We start from the raw sequence: 19862 nt of genomic DNA, 5'->3' as shown, positions 1-19862 counted from the left end.
AGATTTCCAGTGAAAATGGGAACCAGAATTCTGCTGTATCTTAACTGAAGGAACTGCTGCTGAATGCCCCAGAAATGGAACTGGCATATTCCTGATCAGATTAGTGTGGTGTGCATTCATTTCTATAAACCATTTTTAATGGAGAACTATAAATTCAAACTGATTGCAACTTAGGAATTAATGATCCATGTTTCAAGATGTACATGTGGGGGGAAAGCAAGCCATGTATTACCACTAGGCTCAGAGGGGACGAGATTTTAATTTGTTCCATGTTCACATGCCAACACTTTCTGGAGGTGAAGTGTACTGTCTCTATCTGCCTCTTGGATAAAGCACCTTGTTTATTGCACAGAATTTCACCATGTTTAGAAATGTTTTGTTTCCTGACAGTTTTGTGTAAAGTGGAAAAAAAACCAAACCACGAACCTCTGTGACATGTTTCATTTTATGTGCCTTGTAGTGAATCCTGAAATTCAGAAGTATGTGATCATTTTTTTCCGAGTTGTTTCAAGTGCTACTAATGCCCAGCAGGAGTGATTCAGAAGCAGGTTAAATTTATATTTTTAGACATTCAGTCGTTTCTAACCACTGCAACCACTGAGTCAATGATACATGTCCAAAGTAATTTAGAACAGTTAACAGGTATAAACCAGGTTCTACTTGGCAAATTATTAGTCAGGAAGTGGTTTCAGCTTGCATGTGAATTATGTGAGAAACTTCAAAGGGATTATCCTTCCTTCCTTTCGCCTCCCAAGACTAATAACTGTCAAAATGTGTTGATTGGGATTAAAAGCCTATCATGTATTATGTGGTTAATATTTAAAATTTGGGTGGATGGGAACATAAAATTAGAACACAATTTGATCATTGAATAAAAAAGCATGTAAAAGCTCATGTAATGAACAAGGTTAAATCTCCAGATAAAGTGCTCAGTTGATTGATATTCTTTGAGCTAGTAACTGCTCTCAGAAGCAGCAGAAAAGAGAACAAAAAAATCCCACCAACCAGCCCTACTCAGCATTATGCTTATTTTCTATTTTTTCCATTCTGTATCACAGAAGTGCATCTGTATTCACATAACACAAATATGCTGAAGATCTGTCCTAATTCTTCTATGAAAGGACCTAACTTTTCATAGAAAAAAAAAAAAGTATCTTTAGCAGCAGATATGTAGCCTGCCTGATAGTCCTTGTTGTTCTTAAATGTTTACCATCTTGCTCATGACATGTATGTGATCAGCTGATATTCATTGGGCTAGTAGCCAAAAGCAATAGTTGAAGGAAAATAAGAAGGTGGAAACAAAAGGAGAAAACACGAGTTTGAGAGAAGAGATAAAAAGGGCCCATTGAGACAAAAATGTGTTTAGATTTCTTTGGCAATATTTTGCATTTTCATTTGAAAGCTTTAAAGTGAAAACTCAGAAGAAATAAAAATCAAACTACTAGAAGAATGTAGATGCCATCTATATTAGTAAGGAAAAGAAAAAGAGTTGAGCTGATAATGCTTCAGGTACCCAGCAACTCATCTTGTTCCCTTGGGATATGAGATCTAAATTTAAATCCCCTATCAGTTTGATGTGAGTAAATGTTGGAATCAGAACTGTTTTCTGAATGAATACCCCAAATCATGGAAACCTATTTCTGAGAAACCTTTGTATTTGATACTTATATTTTCTGGAATACAGTGTTCTTAGAAAGAAAACTGCATTATTGTATAATCTACAGCTTCATGATTTACTGTTAGTATAGCTAATTATATATAAAAAAAAAAAAAAGCCAGATTTTCCTCTGGGAAAGACGGGTATGTCTCTGTTTTTGCCTCAGATGAGTGTTTGACCTTCTGCATTTCTCTCTGTTGTGTACTAATATAATTTCAGAACTAAACAGAAAATAAAGGTAGGCAAAGAGGATTTATGATAATAATAAACATTCTGAACTATAAAAAGTATTATAGATTGACATATTTTGTGCATTTATTAGGACAATATCCCTAAACAGTGGGAAGTAGTTGTGGTTTTTTGTTTTTAGCTATTCTTTAGGTATAGTTTCTTTTTGAACCCAAGGAAAATGAAGTATACTGTGTTTTTCTGTCCTGATAGACAAGCCAGTCTCAATGAAGAAGCCGAGAAGTATTATGAAATGGCAGCAGGATTAAGACCTAATGTAAGTACCTTCTTTAATGTTATCCATTACTGAAGTTGATGAACATGCTGCAGTGCTGAACCCTTTCTGCTGAGGAGAAACTTCTTGCTGGAGCATTTGATCTCTTGGCCTATATTATATATGTTATTTTAATGGTTAATTATTGGATAGGTAAAGCTGTTAATTTGTCAAACCAATCACTGTACATTCAAGTTACCTCAGTGAAGGTTCTAGCAACAAATCTTACTTGGCTAACATACTTGGAAAAGATTTCTAGATTTAGATTTCTTTACCTTTAAATGTGTTAACTTTGGAAAGCTTTCCTAATTCCATCTATTCTCACTAATAAAAGAGGATGAAAGGCTACTCTGTGATCCGTTCAGAGCATTTAAAATGATACATTTATGCTTTTTCCTCTGCCATGAACTTCTGACAAACATTATTGTTCAACGAATTTAAAGATTATTTTACCTCTAAAGTTGTATGTTGACAAAGAAATGCTTATTCCTTGAAGCAGAGAGATGGAGGAGTATTTGACAGACCCTTTTTAAAAAGAAAACCTCATTTCCAATCCTATTGCATCAAGAACTAAAGAAATAAAATAGTTTATTTTTACCATTTTTTATTCAGTGTTACATTTCTTTTCAGTTACCTTCACATTTTGGAATAAAAAAATCATGAATAAATGGGACAGTTTTTGTTTTAAATATCTAATACTTTGTGCAATAAATCAAATCTAGAACACGCTCCTGTCACAGAAGTCTATAGTGCCAAATATGAGGATACAAGTCAGCAATTTTAAGTAAAAAAAAAAAAAAAAAACAAAAAACAACAACAACAACAAAACAAAAACAAAAACAAAAACAAAAAAAAACCAAGTAAAAAAAAAATACAAGCTTAAACCAAATTTTTTTGAGGCCTAAGATTCAAAACCAACACCAGCTAAGACTCAAAACAAGCTAACAAAATATAATTCAAAAAAACAAAAATACCTTATTCATATGAAATTGCACACTTTCACACAATCTTTTAAGAAGAACTCTCTGAAATCTATATATTTCTTTAATTCTTACTTTGTGAGACAGCAATTTAGATTTGGTGATTCCTTATGCTTTCAGATGCAAGACTTGGGTTTTTTTTTTTTGAATGGGTACCTTAATTTTGAAAGAATTCCCTCAGTTGCCTGAATATTGGTACAGTTCCTCTTCTCTTTTCTGCCATTAATTGTATTTTCAAAATGTTTCTCAGATTATAAAAAAATATATAACCGTATATTAATATTATTGTATGCATGAGGTTTCTCAGAGAGCTTTGGAAGTAGCTGAGGGCTTCTAGCTCATGGCAGTGGTACTATTAAAGCTAGGTATTTCTAGGTATTGCTGACAAGCTTTACATGTTAAGACCAAAGTATCCCTTTTGCAGGATAAGATCATCAGAACAGTTTATTATAGCAACTTTCTTCTGACTTTGATTAGTTTAAATGAAAATCTAATAGGCACTGCTGTTCAGCTTTCTTTAAGAGATAATTTAACTTTTACATTCAAGATGATAAAGTTTAACTTTTTAGCTAAGCATAGTATGCATATGGTTCATGAATTTAAAAAAATATTTTAATGATGCAGAGTGGGAAAGTTGTATCCATTTTCACTGCCAACATCAACTGTCTGATGACTCTATAAGGGCAGTCTCTCAAGTATGAAAATAAAAACAGAAATAGTCATACATATCTTTCTTATTATTATTAACTCTCAAATTTAGCATAATAGTTTCAGAGTTGAAGGAAAAGAAGCCACTTGAGGAAATTTTCTAGGTACTAAGCAATATAATGCAGACATGTTAAGACGGAAGATCCCAATTGTTCCAAAGGGGTATGGAATGTAAATTAGGAAACCCTGGTACTACATAGCTACATCTGTAATGGTAAATTATATGCACCCAGGACTATTTTGTGTTGATCCACCCAGCTCCTCAGAGCATACCCAGGTACTGCCTGAGAGACTGCAGTGGCCCCATCCACAGCTGTGAAGGAACCATCTTCACAGCTTGAAAATGCCCATAATTTAATTTATTATTTTGAATATAGCCTTCATATCTTCTCACTGTCTTGTGAATATGAAGGATCATCAAAATTGTATGAGTCAAGATACTAAAGAAATATCCTTAAGCCAAATACAGTGCTGAAGGATTTTTATTTTATTTTTTTGCAGAAAATTGAAAATACTAGGTGTATGAACATGGTATAATGTACAGATGCATGCACACATACAGTTCTGTATATATATATACACATACCTATATGTATATTAGTGTGCACTTGTTTAATGTTAGTTGCTAAGAGGTCTGTTCCCAAATTCCCTCTCGATGAGAATACTGAGTGGCAGCACTAAAGTCTTGTTCTGTGCAGTGGGTCAGCCTTGTTCCTAGAACTATTAAGTGCTAAAAGCATCTGTTTAACAGGAACCTTCCTTCCTCTGGTGCTTCAGATGATACCTGTTGACATTAGTTGATTATGGATCAGGATCCCAAGTAAACTGTCTCTCTGCTTTTTTTTCCAGTATGTTGTGGTTTTTTTCTCCTGTGGTTCCCCAATCCCTCCTCCAGATCCCAAGTTGAAGGTCCATTTCTCTGTTACCAACTTCTTTCCTATTAACTATATCAAGACAATTGTCAGTTATTCTTGAGAATTAGACCTGTGCCTGGCTCCTGAGAGGTTTTCAGCTAATGCAGCCTGAAACAAAACTCAGATTTCCACTCTCTTGCATCCATTTCTTTACAAGTATTACATATTGTGTAATATCTCTAATATCACTACTATAAAATGCCATCCTTAGCAGCAATAAGATGTTAGTAACGCTACAAACTCAATCTTTTGCTGATTGTTAGTGAATTTGTATACTCAGTGAGCTTTCATGACACAATTTTGTTTTCAGCATTTTTGCTTTGTTTTCCTTTTGCATCCCTTCCTTTGGTTTCTCAACTGTTCCTGTTGCTTTTGGAATACACAATACTTCCTCACCTGTTTCCCCGTATATAAGTCGTTTGGATCCAGAAGCTGCTCTGCTGAGCTCTTCTAAACCCAAATCCAGTTTAAATGGCCAACTGAGTTATAACTTTCAGAGCTACTTGGCTATTTCAGGTTTTTTTCCAGACAGCACTCTCCACTCTTGCATTTGTCTCCCATGCAAGCCTTCTTTTATTTCAGTGTCTCAAGACGGGGGAGCAGCAGTGAGCAACCAATATGCCTTCAAGTCTGAGTCACTTTCTCATTCAACTAATCCATTTTTATAAAAGTTGTGACTAAGGAGGCTAAAAACATCCCTAGAAAAACAGTGTTCAGTTACAGGGGAGATGTAACTTCTCTGAAACATGCAAGCCATTGGTTTTAAGAAAGCAAACAGAAAGATTTTAATTTTTTAGTATTGGGGGTGATTCATTCATCATTGAACTGACTCTGAGAGGACTGAAAACTATGGAAAATGCCATTTGTTTCCTCCATGAAAAGCTTTGTTAGATGAATAAAGTATTTGCAAAAAAAATATACCCAGTAAAAGAACAATTGAATACAGCACATTTGTGTGTACAGGGTGTTAAAATGTATATCCACACCTTGAACATCATCTTTGCTTTTGAATACACACCTTCATTCTGCAGAGTGCAAAAAAAATTAGAATACTTTGGTACAATAGCAACATCAGCTAAAATGCAGTTTGGGTGCAAAGAAAAACCAGATCTGGCTAGTATTATTATTCCAGTTTTAAACTTTAATGTTTTCTTAATAATGTTCATGATTGGCCTTATTTGCAGTAGGTGTTTTTATCCTCTGTGAAAGTAACTTCGCGTCAAATTTCAGAACAGCAGTATTTTCTGTAGAATATAGTGCTGCTGTGGAGATGGGAATCCTTTGTCTTAAATTTCACTGAAGAAACAAGCATTCTCAAGATTACGTCTATTTATTCCCAAATAGGCTTCACAGACTTGACTTTCCCCTGGAGAGCCAAGGGGGCGAGGGGAATCCAGGAAGCAGTTCAGAGAGGGTTTCTGCTTTTATTTGCTATAAATTGTTTCTTACAGGACTCCCTTTTCCTCCTTCAACTCCATAGGTAACCTACAGAGATTAGCTTCCTTAGACTCTGGATATTTTTGAATACTTTCCAAAAAACGCATTCCCACATTGTGTGTTTATCATGATCAAACCAAAATCATTTTAGAGCCTTCTCAGTGAGAAGCACATATGTGTTTGTTCTAGCAATGTTGGCTTGGATATATGTTATATGTAGTCTAATTTTAACAAATATAGTTGCATGAAGACATGAAAGTGTAAGTTTCTTGGACAGCAGGACATCAATGCAGTAATTATTCTGAGTGGGAGTATTGCTGAGGAAAATCTGTATTCAGAGATAGTTTCTAGGTGCCCTATGTCTGTTCACAAATCAGGAAATTGTTTTAACGAGTTGTTAGGCAGTCTAAAATGTGAGCTTTAAGCTCACTTTGTTGTGGAAAAACTGGTCATCTAGAAACTCTCTTTAAATTGGCATTCTTTACAAGAATGTGAGATACTGACTTTGGCTTCAGCTTTTATTCGACTTTTTAAGACATCATTTGTGTATAGAACTGCATTTCTAATTTTTTAAGTCTGAACCTGAAGCAGCCAATCTTTGAAAAGCTGCTCTAGAACCCCCACATGTCCAATGGCTTTTGAGAGGAAAGGGCACTTTGAAGTGTGACCTCAAGAGTATTAAGTGAAAGAGAGCTCACCAGAGCCTTAAGACTTTGAGCCACCACCTTGAGCTGATTGGCTTAGAAGCATTCCTACAGGAGGTGCCATGACCTGCAAGTCACTGCCATCCCAAGCACATATTAGTGCTGCTTGCAATCTGGAGCTCATGACAGCTTTAAGCCCCATGTCATCGGCACATTGTCAGAAACAGCTGTTTCCACTCTACTACTTCAAAAGGGCTTGATTAAATGTCTTACTGTAACAACATATATAAAGACACACACATAGAATGAGGGGGAAAGGAGAAATGTACTTATAAGTAAAATAAATACAGTTTCCACTAGATGGTTTAGTCATGATGTGGGGGACTAAACCATTTCTTGACTTGAAGGGTTTATGTAATCAGTTAACACAATATCATATTAAAAAGCAGTTTCTACAAGTGCTGCTTTTATTTTTTTCCCCAATGCTGGAATACAGATTTCATGTCAAAGTCTCCAGGCTTGTAGTAAGCTCTCTACCTTGAGCTGTCTAACAGTAGAAAGAAGAATGCTGGTGGTTTCCAGATAATTGACTGTATTTTTATAGCCACCTTATAGATAACATGCTTTCAGTGCCTCCTTATGGGAAGTGTTCATAATATATGGGGTTTATTCATAGCAGGACCTCTAAAAATGAATATACTTCCGATAGTATATACATCTTTAAAAAATAAAGTAGATGTTGGATTTTGTCTTGAAACATATGCAGCCAAGATCTGCTTTATTATGTATTTTTTCCTTAGGTGCTTCCATGCCAAATTTCCCTATTTGACTTTCTCCTGAACATTCAGTAATTCTCTCATATAGCTTTACCAGGCTGGGAGTAATTGTGAAGGAGACAGCTTTAATCCATTTTGCCAGCTTTGTTAAGGGCATGTCCTGTTACTGCCAGGGAGAATTTTCATAAAAGTTTTAAGACCTCCTGCTATGTTAGTTCTGCTGCTGATGGCAGTAATGAATGGGTTTACAATGATTCTTGAACTGTCTGCAGCTGATCCCCAATTGACAAAAACCTGGCATTGTTCCATGCTTCACTGGATCCAGTGTCATCCTCACATTGCTCCAGGGATGCTGCAGATCCCTCACCAGTGATGAATCCATTGCTCTTGCAGCTCTTTGAGCAGGTCTGCCTAGTCCCTGTTATCCAAACCCAATTAGAATGTCTTGCCATCATGCTCCTGGTTTTCAGAGCATAACATGAATAAAGCTGATGTAGCCCTCTAAAGAAACAGTACATACGTGATTTTTACACCATGTATTGTTGCCAGCAAAGCATGACACTTTCCAGCTGAGAATCCTTGTTTTAAAACGTTCTTTTGCCTGTTTACCTGTTTATTCAAAGTAATGAACACATGGCAATCTTTTATCTTTATGTGTTGGTGCCATGGACCACAGGACTTTATTTTTAGGTAGTCAGCATTCAGCAGATTCACCTGTTAAGTTGTCTTCCATTGCTTGTGTCTACCTTTGCAGAAAATACAAAAGTGGGCTTTGTGAGGCAGGTGGGGCTTCTACTGATTGCCTGCCTGCCTTCTGAGCTGCTTCTAGATTCTTCTGCCCTATGCCAGGGCTGTACAGCTTCCCACTACTAGCACCGGCTGCTGCTAAGCCTCACATTGTGGAAGGCTTCCTCTCAAGTGTGCCAAACTTTCTGCCTCAATGATGTGAATGGCTGTGGTTTCTTTCCAGCCCAGAAACACTCTTGGCCTCCTGAAAATGCCTCTTCTCTTCTCTGCTGGTAAAGGTGTGAGGAATAAGAAGACTTCCCTGGATCTAGTTCTTCCTCTTTTCCTACTCTGTTGCATCCTAAAGACTGAACCAATTGTTACAGGGCATGCAGGACTTTTAGGTACTAAAAAGGGTACTGTGGCTTTCTAGTGAGAACGTCAGCATTACTGATGTGAACTTTATTTGCAGTTGGCATTATTTTAATAGTTTGACTTCAGACAGACACAGGGATGGGAGGCTTAGGCATGAATCTGCTCCACTGGATGGGGAGATAGTGGAACACCCTTAGAGAAAAGAGGACACCACTCTGATTTCAAAAGGATGAGAGAGCACTTTCTTAGTTCCTGTAAATTGGGTAGACTTCTCCATTGACAGGCAATAGAGGACTGACTCTTGAGATTTGATATGAGAATAGCTGTGAAATTTTTCAGCCTGCCTAGCAAAAGGCTGACCTGGCCTAAAGGTTGTACAGAATGGAGAAATTCAAGAAAATTAATATTAACTAAATGCAAGCTGCCTTTCATTTCAGGTAGAAAGGCTCTTCAGTGTCTGCACAAAAATAGCAACATTTCTCCATGTGAAAAGTTTATTCCATGCATGAAGTTTCTCTTCCCCTCCTGAGCTGGAAAGCTTTTTAAATCTAATTTGGGCCCCCAGCTCAATTTTCTTTTGTTGTCGTTGCTGTTTCACCCCTTCCAGGTTCTTACACTCAGTTTCTCTCTCCTGTCTGGGGCTAAGTGCAAGGCAGATATGTTCTCTATCCAGCTATTTGGGGAAAACTGTGTCTTCTTTTGAACTAAAAGTTATCTTTCTATATTTGCAATTATATTTGTTCATGGTCTTCCTAAATATTTTAAAGACACATTTAGGGTTTTTGTCATACACAATTGTCAGCTTCAAGACCTGCTGGTGTACAGGCTGTTGTGCTGAATCTTAAAGTATTCCTACTTCAGCAGAGATTAGTGCCTCCCACCTTATAAAAAACAACAGGAAAAACAAACAAAACTCCCCATATAGCATTTCGCATCCCTATGATCTCCACCAGAGGAAAAAGAAAGAACACAGACTATTAGAATGGGGATATTTACCTCTAATACTGAAGTGCAATATCAGGATGAGTTGTGTAATTTGAAAACCAATTTACTCAGCTATCGAAAACACTGAATTTCTTTTGGGAAATATGAGAATATTTATAGCTTTACCCCAGAAAACTCTACATGTGTTACAGAGCTGTGGCAGCTCTGTAAAAGCAAAGATTGAACATGCTTCTGGGTGATTATTAAATACTTAAATCTGTCTCTCTATTGTGATCCATCTTCATGTAAGGTGCATAGGAGATAGCTGGAAATCATGTCATTACAGTCCTCAGCTTCAGTTTTGTGAGGGTTAGAATATGGGGAGTTCATTTGTACTTTTCTGATTATCCAAGCAGTTCAATATGCAAATAGCTGAGATCAATTGGCTCACTTGGTGTAATTTGTGAGCTTTGGAATAGAATTAAAATGCCTTTAAGTTGCTGTTTATTTCCCATCTAGAATAATTTGTTGTACATTGACATCCTAATCAATACATAAGTATTTTGTCTGTGCAAGTTCTAAATTACTGAAAAGAAAATACATCTGAGTTTCTTCTGCTTACATAGATATTGCATTGCAGTAACACCATTGACTTTTTTTATAGCTGCTTCTGTTTCTCCTGCGTGTGAGAGGTCAATGGAGCTCTGTAGTTACTGATTTCTTCAAGTGAAACTATGCAAGCAGCTCTGAACTCTTAGCGGAGTTTTTCAAAGAGTAAGCTGCATACCCAGAAACACTTAGCAAAGTAAGCCAGAAACTTATTGCCATAGTAATTTGGAGTGCTTTTCATTTCATTTTTAGGTATGAAAATGTTTACAGATTTCCCATAAATATTAGTCCTTCTATGGTCTAATTACTAGCATTATGTATTTTCTGAATCATTCATCTTTCTGAACTGCAAAATGTATAGACATGCTTTTCTTTAACAGGGGGAACAAATGTTGGAAATAAGCAACTATATACTAACTTCTCTTTTCTAACTTAAATAACCCTAAGATCATCATTAAACTGTCAATTACTCCTACCAAGAACAGTTGAAACAGTAATTTCATGCTTAATGTAATTTGAGAGAAAAAAAACCTTTCTAATAATTCATGCACTATTTGCGTAGGACATAGGTCATATAAGGTTTTCAGTATGTCAGGTGGTAACACCTTGTGCTGCCTGGAGCTCCTCATAAAGTCTTTTATTCACACAAAAAAAATACCCCAAACTATTTTGTTTTATGCACCCATTTTCCATTGTAGGCTGTATTGCCTCAGTGTTAAAAACGTTTATGTGACTAAAACTCTAAAAAGTGAAAGACCATGTTTTCACAAAAATCATGCATGTTTCTTATGATTCAGTGATGTTTCCTAAGAAGATATTCACCCTGGTATTAAGCTATAGGTTCTGGTTTCTCTCCAGACACCTACCTAGATACAGAACACTGTTCTTCCAATTCCATCAGGTGATTGTAATTATCAATGGATAAGTTGTAAATAAAGAGAAGACATTCTCATACCAAATAATACTTGAGCTATTTTATTGTCAAGTCCTTGATTCAAAAATTGTATAGGACTGTACCTCAATTAACTTGAGCGGAAATCTTAGTGTTCTCGCATTTCTTTTTCTGTTTTTCATATGTGGAATAAACAAGGGGAGTTAGAGATGTGCGCCTGCCTGCAGGGCTATGATCTTATTGGCATTATGGAGACGTGGTGGGATGGCTCCTAGACTGGAGTGTTGGAATGGAAGAATACAGACTTTTTAGGAAGGGTGGGCAGAGGAGACAAGGAGAGGGTGACCAGCCGGAGCGCATGGAGCTCTGCCTGGGGGTGGATGAGGAGGCAACAAAGAGCTTATAGATCAAGATTAAAGGGAGGGCAGGGACAGGTGACATTATAGTGGGGGCCTGCTACAGGCCACCCGACCAGGAAGACTGGGAAGATGAGGCCCTCTCTGGGCATAGAAGCAGCCTCATGTTCACAAGCCCTAGTCTTTGTGGGAGACTTCAACCACCCCAGCATTTGCTGGAGGGGCAACACAGCAGGGTATAATCAGGAGGTTCCTAGAATGTGTTTCCTTCTCCAAGTGACAGAGGAGCCAACGAGGAGAGGTCCTATGCTGGACCTTGTTCTCACCAACAAGGAGTGGCTTGTGGGGAATATGAAGCTCGAGGGCTGCCTTGGCTGCAGTGACCATGAAATGGTGGAGTTCAAGATCCTTGGAGCAGCAAGGGGAGTGCACAGCAAGCTCACTACCCTGGACTTCAAGAGAGCAAACTGGCTTCTTCAGGGATCTGCTTGGTAGAATACCATGGGATAAAGCCCTGGAGGGAAGAGGGGCTCAGGGAAGCTGTTTAATATTCAAGGATCACCTCCTCCAAGCTCAGGAGCAATGTGTCCCAAAAAGAGGAAGTCAGGCAAAAATGCCAGGAGGCACGCATGGATGAACAACAGGCTCCTGAACAAAATAAAACACAAAAGGGAGCCTACAGAGAGTGGAAGCAAGGACAGGTAGCCTGGGAGGAATACAGAGAAATTGAGCAGCCAGGGATCAGTTTAGCAAAGCTAAAGCCCTGATAGAATTAAATTTGGCCAGGGACATCAACGGCAACAAGAAAAGCTTCTGGAGGTACATCACTGATAAAAAGGAAGACTAGGGAAAAAGTGAGTCCTCTCTGGAAGGAAACAGAAGACCTGGTTACACAGGACATGGAGAAAGCTGAGGTACTGAATGGCTTTTTCACCTCAGTCTTTACTGGTAAGTGCTCTGGCCACACTGCCCAAATCACAAAAGGCAAAGGCAGGGACTGGGAGAATGAAGAAGCACCCACTGTGAGAGAAGATCAGGTTTGAGACCAAGGAATCTGAAGGTGTACAAGTCCGTGGGACCTGATGAGGTGCATCTGCAGGTCCTGAGGGAACTGGCAGATGAAGTGGCTAAGCCTGGTGAAATTCCCACTGACTGGTAAAGGAGAAACATAAACCCACTTTTAAAAAGGGAAAAAAGGAAGACCTGGGGAAATTCAGGCCACTCAGTGTCACCTCTGTGCGTGGCAAGATCATGGAGTAGATCCTCCTGGAAACTATGTTTTAAGGCACATGAAAAATCAGGAGGTGATTGGTGACAGCCAACATGGCCTCACTAAGGGCAAATCATGCCTAGCAAATTTGGTGGCCTTCTATAACGGGGTTACAGTGTTAGTGAATGAGGGAAGACAAACTGATGTCATCTACCTGAACTTGTGCAAAGCATTTGACACTGTCCCACACAACATCCTCATCTCTAAACTGGAGAGACATGGATTTGACAAATGGACCACTCAGTAGATAAGGAACTGGCTGGATGGTCGCACTCAGAGTTGTGGGCAACAGCTTGATGTCCAAGTGGAGACCAGTGACAAGTGGCATTCCTCAGGGATTGGTACTGGGACCAGAACTGTTTAACATCTTTGTCGACAACATGGATGGGGGGGATGGAGTGCACCCTCAGCAAGTTTGTGGATGACACCAACACGTATGGTGCAGTTGACACACTGGATGGGGGGGCATGCCATCCAGAGAGACCCTGACAGGCTTGAGAGCTGGGCCTGTGCGAACTTCATGAAGTTCAGCAAAGCCAAGTGCCAGGGCCCACACATGGGCCAGGGCAATCCCAAGCACAGATACAGGCTGAGCAGAGAATGGATTGAGAGCCGCCCTGAGGAGAAAGAATTGGGGGTGTTGGTGGATGAGAAGCTCAACATGACCCAGCAGTGTACGCTTGCAGCCCACAAAGCCAACTGTATCCTGGGCTGCATCAAAAGAAGCATGACCAGCAGATTGACAGAGGTGATTCTCTTCCTCTACTCAGCTCTCATGAGACACCACCTGGAGTACTGTGTTCTGCTCTGGGGCCCCCAACATAAGAAGGACATGGGCCTGTTGGAGTGAGTCCAGAGAAGGGCCACAAAGATGATCAGAGGGTGGGAGCAACTCTCCCGTGAAGACAGGCTGAGAAAATTGCAGTTGTTCAGCCTGGGGAAGAAGCTGGGGGACACACCTTACAGCAGTTTTCCAGAATCTAAAGGGAGCATACAGGAAAACTGGAGAGGGACTTTTTACATGGCATGTGGTGATAGGGCAAGAAGTAATGCTTTTAAACTGAAAGAGGGTAGATTTAGATTAGATATTAGGAAGAAATTCTCTGCTGTGAGGGTGGTGAGGCACTGGCACAGGCTGCCCAGAGCAGCTGTGGATGCCCCATCCCTGACAGTGTTCAAGGCCAGGCTGGATGAGGCTTTGAGCAGCCTGGTCTAGTGGAAGGTGTCCCTGCCCACGGCAGGGGGGTTGGAACTAGATCATCTTTAAGGTCCCTTCTAACCCAAACCATTCTATGACTCTGATATCTGGAGTCTTTATCTGGTATAGGGATATGTTCAGTCCACCATCAAAATTATTTGAACAAAAAATGTTGTGAGGTCAGCTAGGTCTGGCTCTTGGAGCACAGATTTGTTTCATCTAGCATACTAGTGGGTTTTGTCCACATCTTAGTAGACACATACTTTTTTTGCTGATTACATTTCAGTATGAATATAACTGCAACAGTTGTGCTTGTACTTAACTATGATCTTCATTTACTGAATAATTAAAAGAATAGTTTTGCAAAACTAATTAATAGGAAGTCACAGTGTGGATTTGTACTACTGACAAATAAAAGGAATCATGCTTTGAGATGATGGGAGGCAGTAGTTTGTAAAGGTGCAGTCTCTTTGCTGAAATTATGGAAGTGATGATGTATTATTATGTATGGATAGACCTATGCACTTGATTGTGATTCACAGTCTGATAGTAATATAGCAGGGGGTACTATGCTGCCTGCATCAGTTCCTGGAGAGTACAAGATTGGCTTTGCCTTGTAAATGTAGCCCTCAGTGTCAATCAAACATAAAGTGCCATGAAATATAGAACTCGGCAGTAGAGTAGCATTTCAGAAATTAATCCGTTTGCACTCAATTAAAAGAGAATCCAGCAAAGTTTTTCCTAATAGAGTATTCTAGTGCTGATTCTAGAAACAATGCAATTAATTTATTATGCAATTAGAATTGATAAGAAAGTTAAATAAGCCCAGCATTAAATAAGCCCAGCAACAGTATATTCTAATTACATTCTTATTAGGATGTTTTGCAATAAGTAACTTCCTAATTTTCTTCCTAATCTATAGTTCTGATGTATTTCTCAGTCTAGGAATGATTTTTAGTTGTGGGTTGGCAGTCCTATTTGAATCCCCACCCCCCCACCCCCCAAGTTCTGGAGAAGTTAGGTTTCTGTTTCGCAAGATGGTTTTGATATTACTGGTATTCTCTCCCACCCTCCCATACCTCTGTGTGTATCTAGGTGACTGTATAGGCGGAAAATGCCCTACAAATAAGGGTGGTTTTGGTCTGAGATCTGCCTGAGTACTGTTATGTTTGCAGACTGCTAGGAAGGGGATGCATAGCAAGTGTCTCGCTGAAGTAATTTTCTTGGGATTTGTCTTTAAGTGTAACATCAGTACCAGTTAGAATGTATTTTTCCCTGGGAAAGTTACAGCCTAGAGATCTGGAAAGCAAATACTGGAAAGCAAATATACATTCAAGTGTACCTACACTTTTGAAACATGCCTTCCATATAATGAACAGCTCTGTTACTGAGACGGTTTTACTAATTCTTCAGGTGCTCCAGTAAAGATTGTTTTTCTGTAACAGTAAGTAACTTTAATCTGACATTATGGTTTGTAACAGTGCCAGTTGCCTCAGCATCTGGCTCACTCAAACTTACTAAAAACAATTACTGTGTGAAAAAAAATAGAAATCTTTTGCAATATAGCAACAAAAGTAAACATGAAAATCCACAGTAAAACCCTAAACTAAATTCCATATGAAGGTTTGCTGTATGTCTCTTTAGATTCTATGGTGTAAATAATTGATACATTCATGGCGGAGTTATTTGTTGGAGTTTTATTGTAACTCAGTAGTTCTGCTTCATTTCTTCACATTCTAACTGCATTTAAATACGCTTAAAATTACCAAGCTTGTTTTTTATTATTTTTGAAAGATCAATACATGATCCTTCATTAGTTCTGTTTGAAAAATTCTGTTCTGATAGCTGCATTGATGGACTTTTTTTTGCAGATTAGTTCACAAATTGGGTGTTTTACCCACGATAGAAGAAGAAAATTCTTTCTGAACAGAGATTATGGAAATTGCATAGGAGGCAAACCTTTTGATTTAGGGTCAAAAAATGAGCTTTAACGAAAAGATTGCTGGTAGGTAGGACCCAAAGTTAATTTCTGTAGGATCCTGTGGTGTTCATATAGAATGTATGGTATGTATAGTGAAAATATTTAATGAGAAGGCAAATTAACTTGAGCTGTTGACTACAGAACTGAATAGCAATTCTGGTGGCCCTGGATCATAGTTTGCCCCAATCACAGAGGGTTTTTTTCTGGGGCAATTTGGAGCAAGCATCTGGTTTTATTGAGTAATTTTTGACATTGAATTTCAGAGGCAGGAATTGAACTTTGATTTCTTGGTGCTAATCCTGCAAATATTAGTTGTTTTCTTCTGCTTTTAGAAATAATTAATTAAACCTTTTAAAAAAGGAAAATATTATTCACAGCATTGCTTCATGTGTCCATTTCCTAAAAATGTAGTTTGCAGAATACAGAAAGCTTCTGCTTGATAAAAGCAGCACATGCAGTGTCAAGTACAACCCTTCAGAGTAGGATGTGTAGATCTACCACTGAACCTGTCTTATTGCTATTGATATTACTTACAAAGCTCAGTAAACATATATGTCACTGATCAGATGTAGTAAAGAAGGCTGCCCTAGCAGAAAGTAATTTTATTTTTTTACAGGTCACAACATTGTAAAAGCCTAGCGAACAATTAGTGCCCAGTGGTCTTACTATTAGCGACCAAAAGACCAAATTTTAGAAACTACAGCCTTAAAATCTTTATGCTACAAGAATCAAAATTAAATCCTTGTGCTTACTCTGGAAATTAATAATTTTAATATGTACTGTAGATTTAATTGCTAAATACTATATAGGGAACACCTGCAGGTTGCTGGCTGCCAAAAAGTAGGGTATGAATTCTTATGAATTACACAGAGCACTGTAATTCAGCACGTTGCAAAGGACCAATAGTATGTGCCTCTTTTCTCAGCTGCTCTCATCATCCTGTGGGTAAAACTGAAATCAAGACACTGTGTGGGCACAAACTTTGCACTGTGCAACGATCATGGCAGTGATAGATGAAAAAGGACAAAAGGGAAGGAAAAAAAAATTGATATGCAAATAATTTAAGATTTTCCATGCAGAAATTTCAGAAAAGAAAATATTTATGAACAAGATTTTTTTCAAGCATTTTCAGTTGTGTCTACTCTGAAATGAAAATGTAGATCCTTGAACAACACATTGTCTCAAGAGTTTTGTTATTTATTTCCAAAGTTATGGAGTTAGTTTGTATTTGCAAAATTACCTTGGTAATGTTTCCACATCCTGAATTTGCATTTTTTTGAGCAACTTGAAAATATCTTCAGACACTATTGATAAACCGTGTTACTATGGAAAATCTATTACTTCATGTGATAGATGTCAACTGTACTTTCCTGCCGGTGAAATTATTACCAACAGAGGAATAATGATTGATTCTGTTGTCTAGGGAGGGTTAGCCAAAAGAAAATGTATTAATGGAGGGATGAAATGAAGGCTAAAATTCATCCTAATACATCCTACAATGCTTCATAATGTTCTAGTGTTTTCTTTTTTCCTGTTTCTGTAAAGCTTTAACACAACATGTTTTCTGTGGGTTGGCTTGATAGTGATTGTGTGTGATATAAGCCTTGATCAAATTAGCAAGTTTTCTCATTCTTTGTGCTCAGAGCAAGTATGTCAAGTTGCATAATGGTTTACACAATGTGCCTGAAAGGTATACCTTACAACTGCAAACACCTAAACGGTTTTCAAAAGCACACAGCAATATCAATATTAATCTAGTTCTCAAGCATTTAATTGAGCCGACTACACTTCTCAGCCAAAGGTGCAAAGCCTTGTTTCACAGTTAACATTCATCTGAACATCTTGAGTCAAAATACTGGAAATGTGGATTTTGAGATTCCTTTAATTAGAACTTCACTAAATTTTCAAGGCCAGAAGTGAACACTTCTTTCTGAAATTTCAGTAGTTGACTATTCTACTCAGAAATGGAAGCTCTAATGCAGTACTTCATATGCCTATGACTAGCATCTTGAAAAACTATACAACCTTCTGTGGGTACTGATGTATTTGATCAGTATCTGGGCAAAAGCAGGCAGATTCTCAGCAGGCATTTTTGTTTTCCAATGACGTTTAATTTGATTGAAAAACGTGAGCTTTTTTAGTAGTACATACTTTGAGTATGATTATGGTCATAACCTCAGATGATCTGTAAATTGGAGTTTTCTCTGAAGATTAGCCCGTTTTGATTGTGTTAATATGGACATCTATTCTAATCAGCTCTGTGTGTGTGCTGCTGGGTGACACAGAGTATATTATTTTTTTTTTAATGCTTTACATTTCTCTTAATTTAAAAGTGGGGTTTATCTTTAGGCAGTAACACAAAGCCATTTATTTTTCTGGTTTTCATGATTTAGAAAGTGCATGCAAAAATACATTTTTGATATAATTATACATTTGCAGAACTAAATTGAATTTTTTTAAAAACTTTCTTACTAGGACAAAATTTTGTTTCTGAAAGATTTAGAACAATTTCTGTTTGTCAGTATGATAGTACAGATGACATTTCTATTCAGCAAGTTTCTCACTTGCTGGGAGTACAGACTTCCTAATTAGCACGCAGCATACTTGTGTTAGGTAAGGTAGAGTTGTTAAATGTTTTATACCATAATCATAGCTATGTATTAAAATTATCAAATTACAGACATCAGAGCACAGTTGGATTTCTATAAACAAAAATTAAGTCATTTGAAGATTTTTTTAATAAAATCCTAAAATGCTAGGAAAATTGGATAAGATTATCATATCCTATAGTGATGACAACGTTTGAGTTGGAAAGCAGGAATTTTAATTAAAAACACTTTGAGGCCTGGAAAATGTTTTTGGGGGGTTTATTTTTTATAGTATAACCGTAATTATTTAATATGCATAACGTATGTTCCTGTTTAGCTTTTATTATGTTAATACAACTATGTTATCTAAAAATGTCCATCATAGCTTCTAAATAAACTGAGAGTGGTTACTGGGAGGTTTTTTAAGCACAAATCAAAGCAATTGATGCATGGTCATTGAGGAAAAAATCTAGATACACAGAAATTACAAATGTAAGTACATTTTTGTGGGACTTTTTCAGCTGTTGTTATGATCTGCAGGCTTTACCAGTTGTAACACGTGCTTTTTTGTTAACTTGCTGATGTGTAAAAGAGTACTTTGAACTTATATAAAGGCCAATGGTAGATAGCTTTTCAGCAGCAAGATATATACATGTATACATACTTGTTTGGTTTTGGATAACTATGTTTTTAAAACTCTGAGCAGTCTCTGAAGGTTAAGATGAAAAAGATGTTGAGGAAAAAAATCTCCATTGGCTGGAGAACATCGATGCTAAAATGTCCCCTATTGATGTGATAATTTGAGAAACAAAGTAGACTGCTTGATGCTTCCTTCCCATGCCAAGTCAAGAACTCCTCCCTGACTCATGGCTGTTGGTTTCCTTAATGAAACCCACGTCTGAATCCACAGGTAAACTGAATAACTTCACATTATGCTTGTGGATGAAAATTCCCATATCTGCTACCCATAAATAAATTTTTAAAAAAAATTAAAAAAAAAAAAAAAGTAAAACACCCTGTCTTCACTTTTTAATTCCTGGTTTTAAATATACATATCCTATAGTTTGCAATTTTAGACAGGGTACTCTCCAGTGTTTGAAAGCACACAAGATTAGATGCATATAAACAATTTCCATGTGTATTCTCCTTTCACCAGGCAGGTTAAAGTGTCGTCTGTTTTGAATGTCCAGAGGAGAGTGTCCAAATGTAAAATAATAATAAAAATATAAATTAAAAATGTACATGACCTAACGCTACTGTAGTATCATCAGTTGTTAAGGTGAACAGGCATTAACTCGTGCAGTTCTTCAACCTTATTAACTTGA

At 37.6% G+C, this 19862-nt stretch overlaps 1 protein-coding gene across 1 annotated transcript in view; it reads left to right on the top strand.

The window, feature by feature from the left end:
* The window catches only part of TMTC2 (transmembrane O-mannosyltransferase targeting cadherins 2), a 254191-nt gene that overhangs the window by 225692 nt on the left and 8637 nt on the right, over positions 1 to 19862 (top strand). The window contains exon 11 of the mRNA XM_037389907.1: positions 2099 to 2162. Within this exon, the coding sequence (XP_037245804.1) occupies positions 2099 to 2162 (64 nt within the window). The remainder of the gene's footprint in view (positions 1 to 2098; positions 2163 to 19862) is intronic.

Source organism: Falco rusticolus, chromosome 5 (genome assembly GCF_015220075.1).
Source record: "Falco rusticolus isolate bFalRus1 chromosome 5, bFalRus1.pri, whole genome shotgun sequence".
NCBI classification, from domain to species: domain Eukaryota; kingdom Metazoa; phylum Chordata; class Aves; order Falconiformes; family Falconidae; genus Falco; species Falco rusticolus.
The sequence above is the reverse complement of the archived record's forward strand: the minus strand, read 5'-3'. Positions and strand labels throughout refer to the sequence as shown.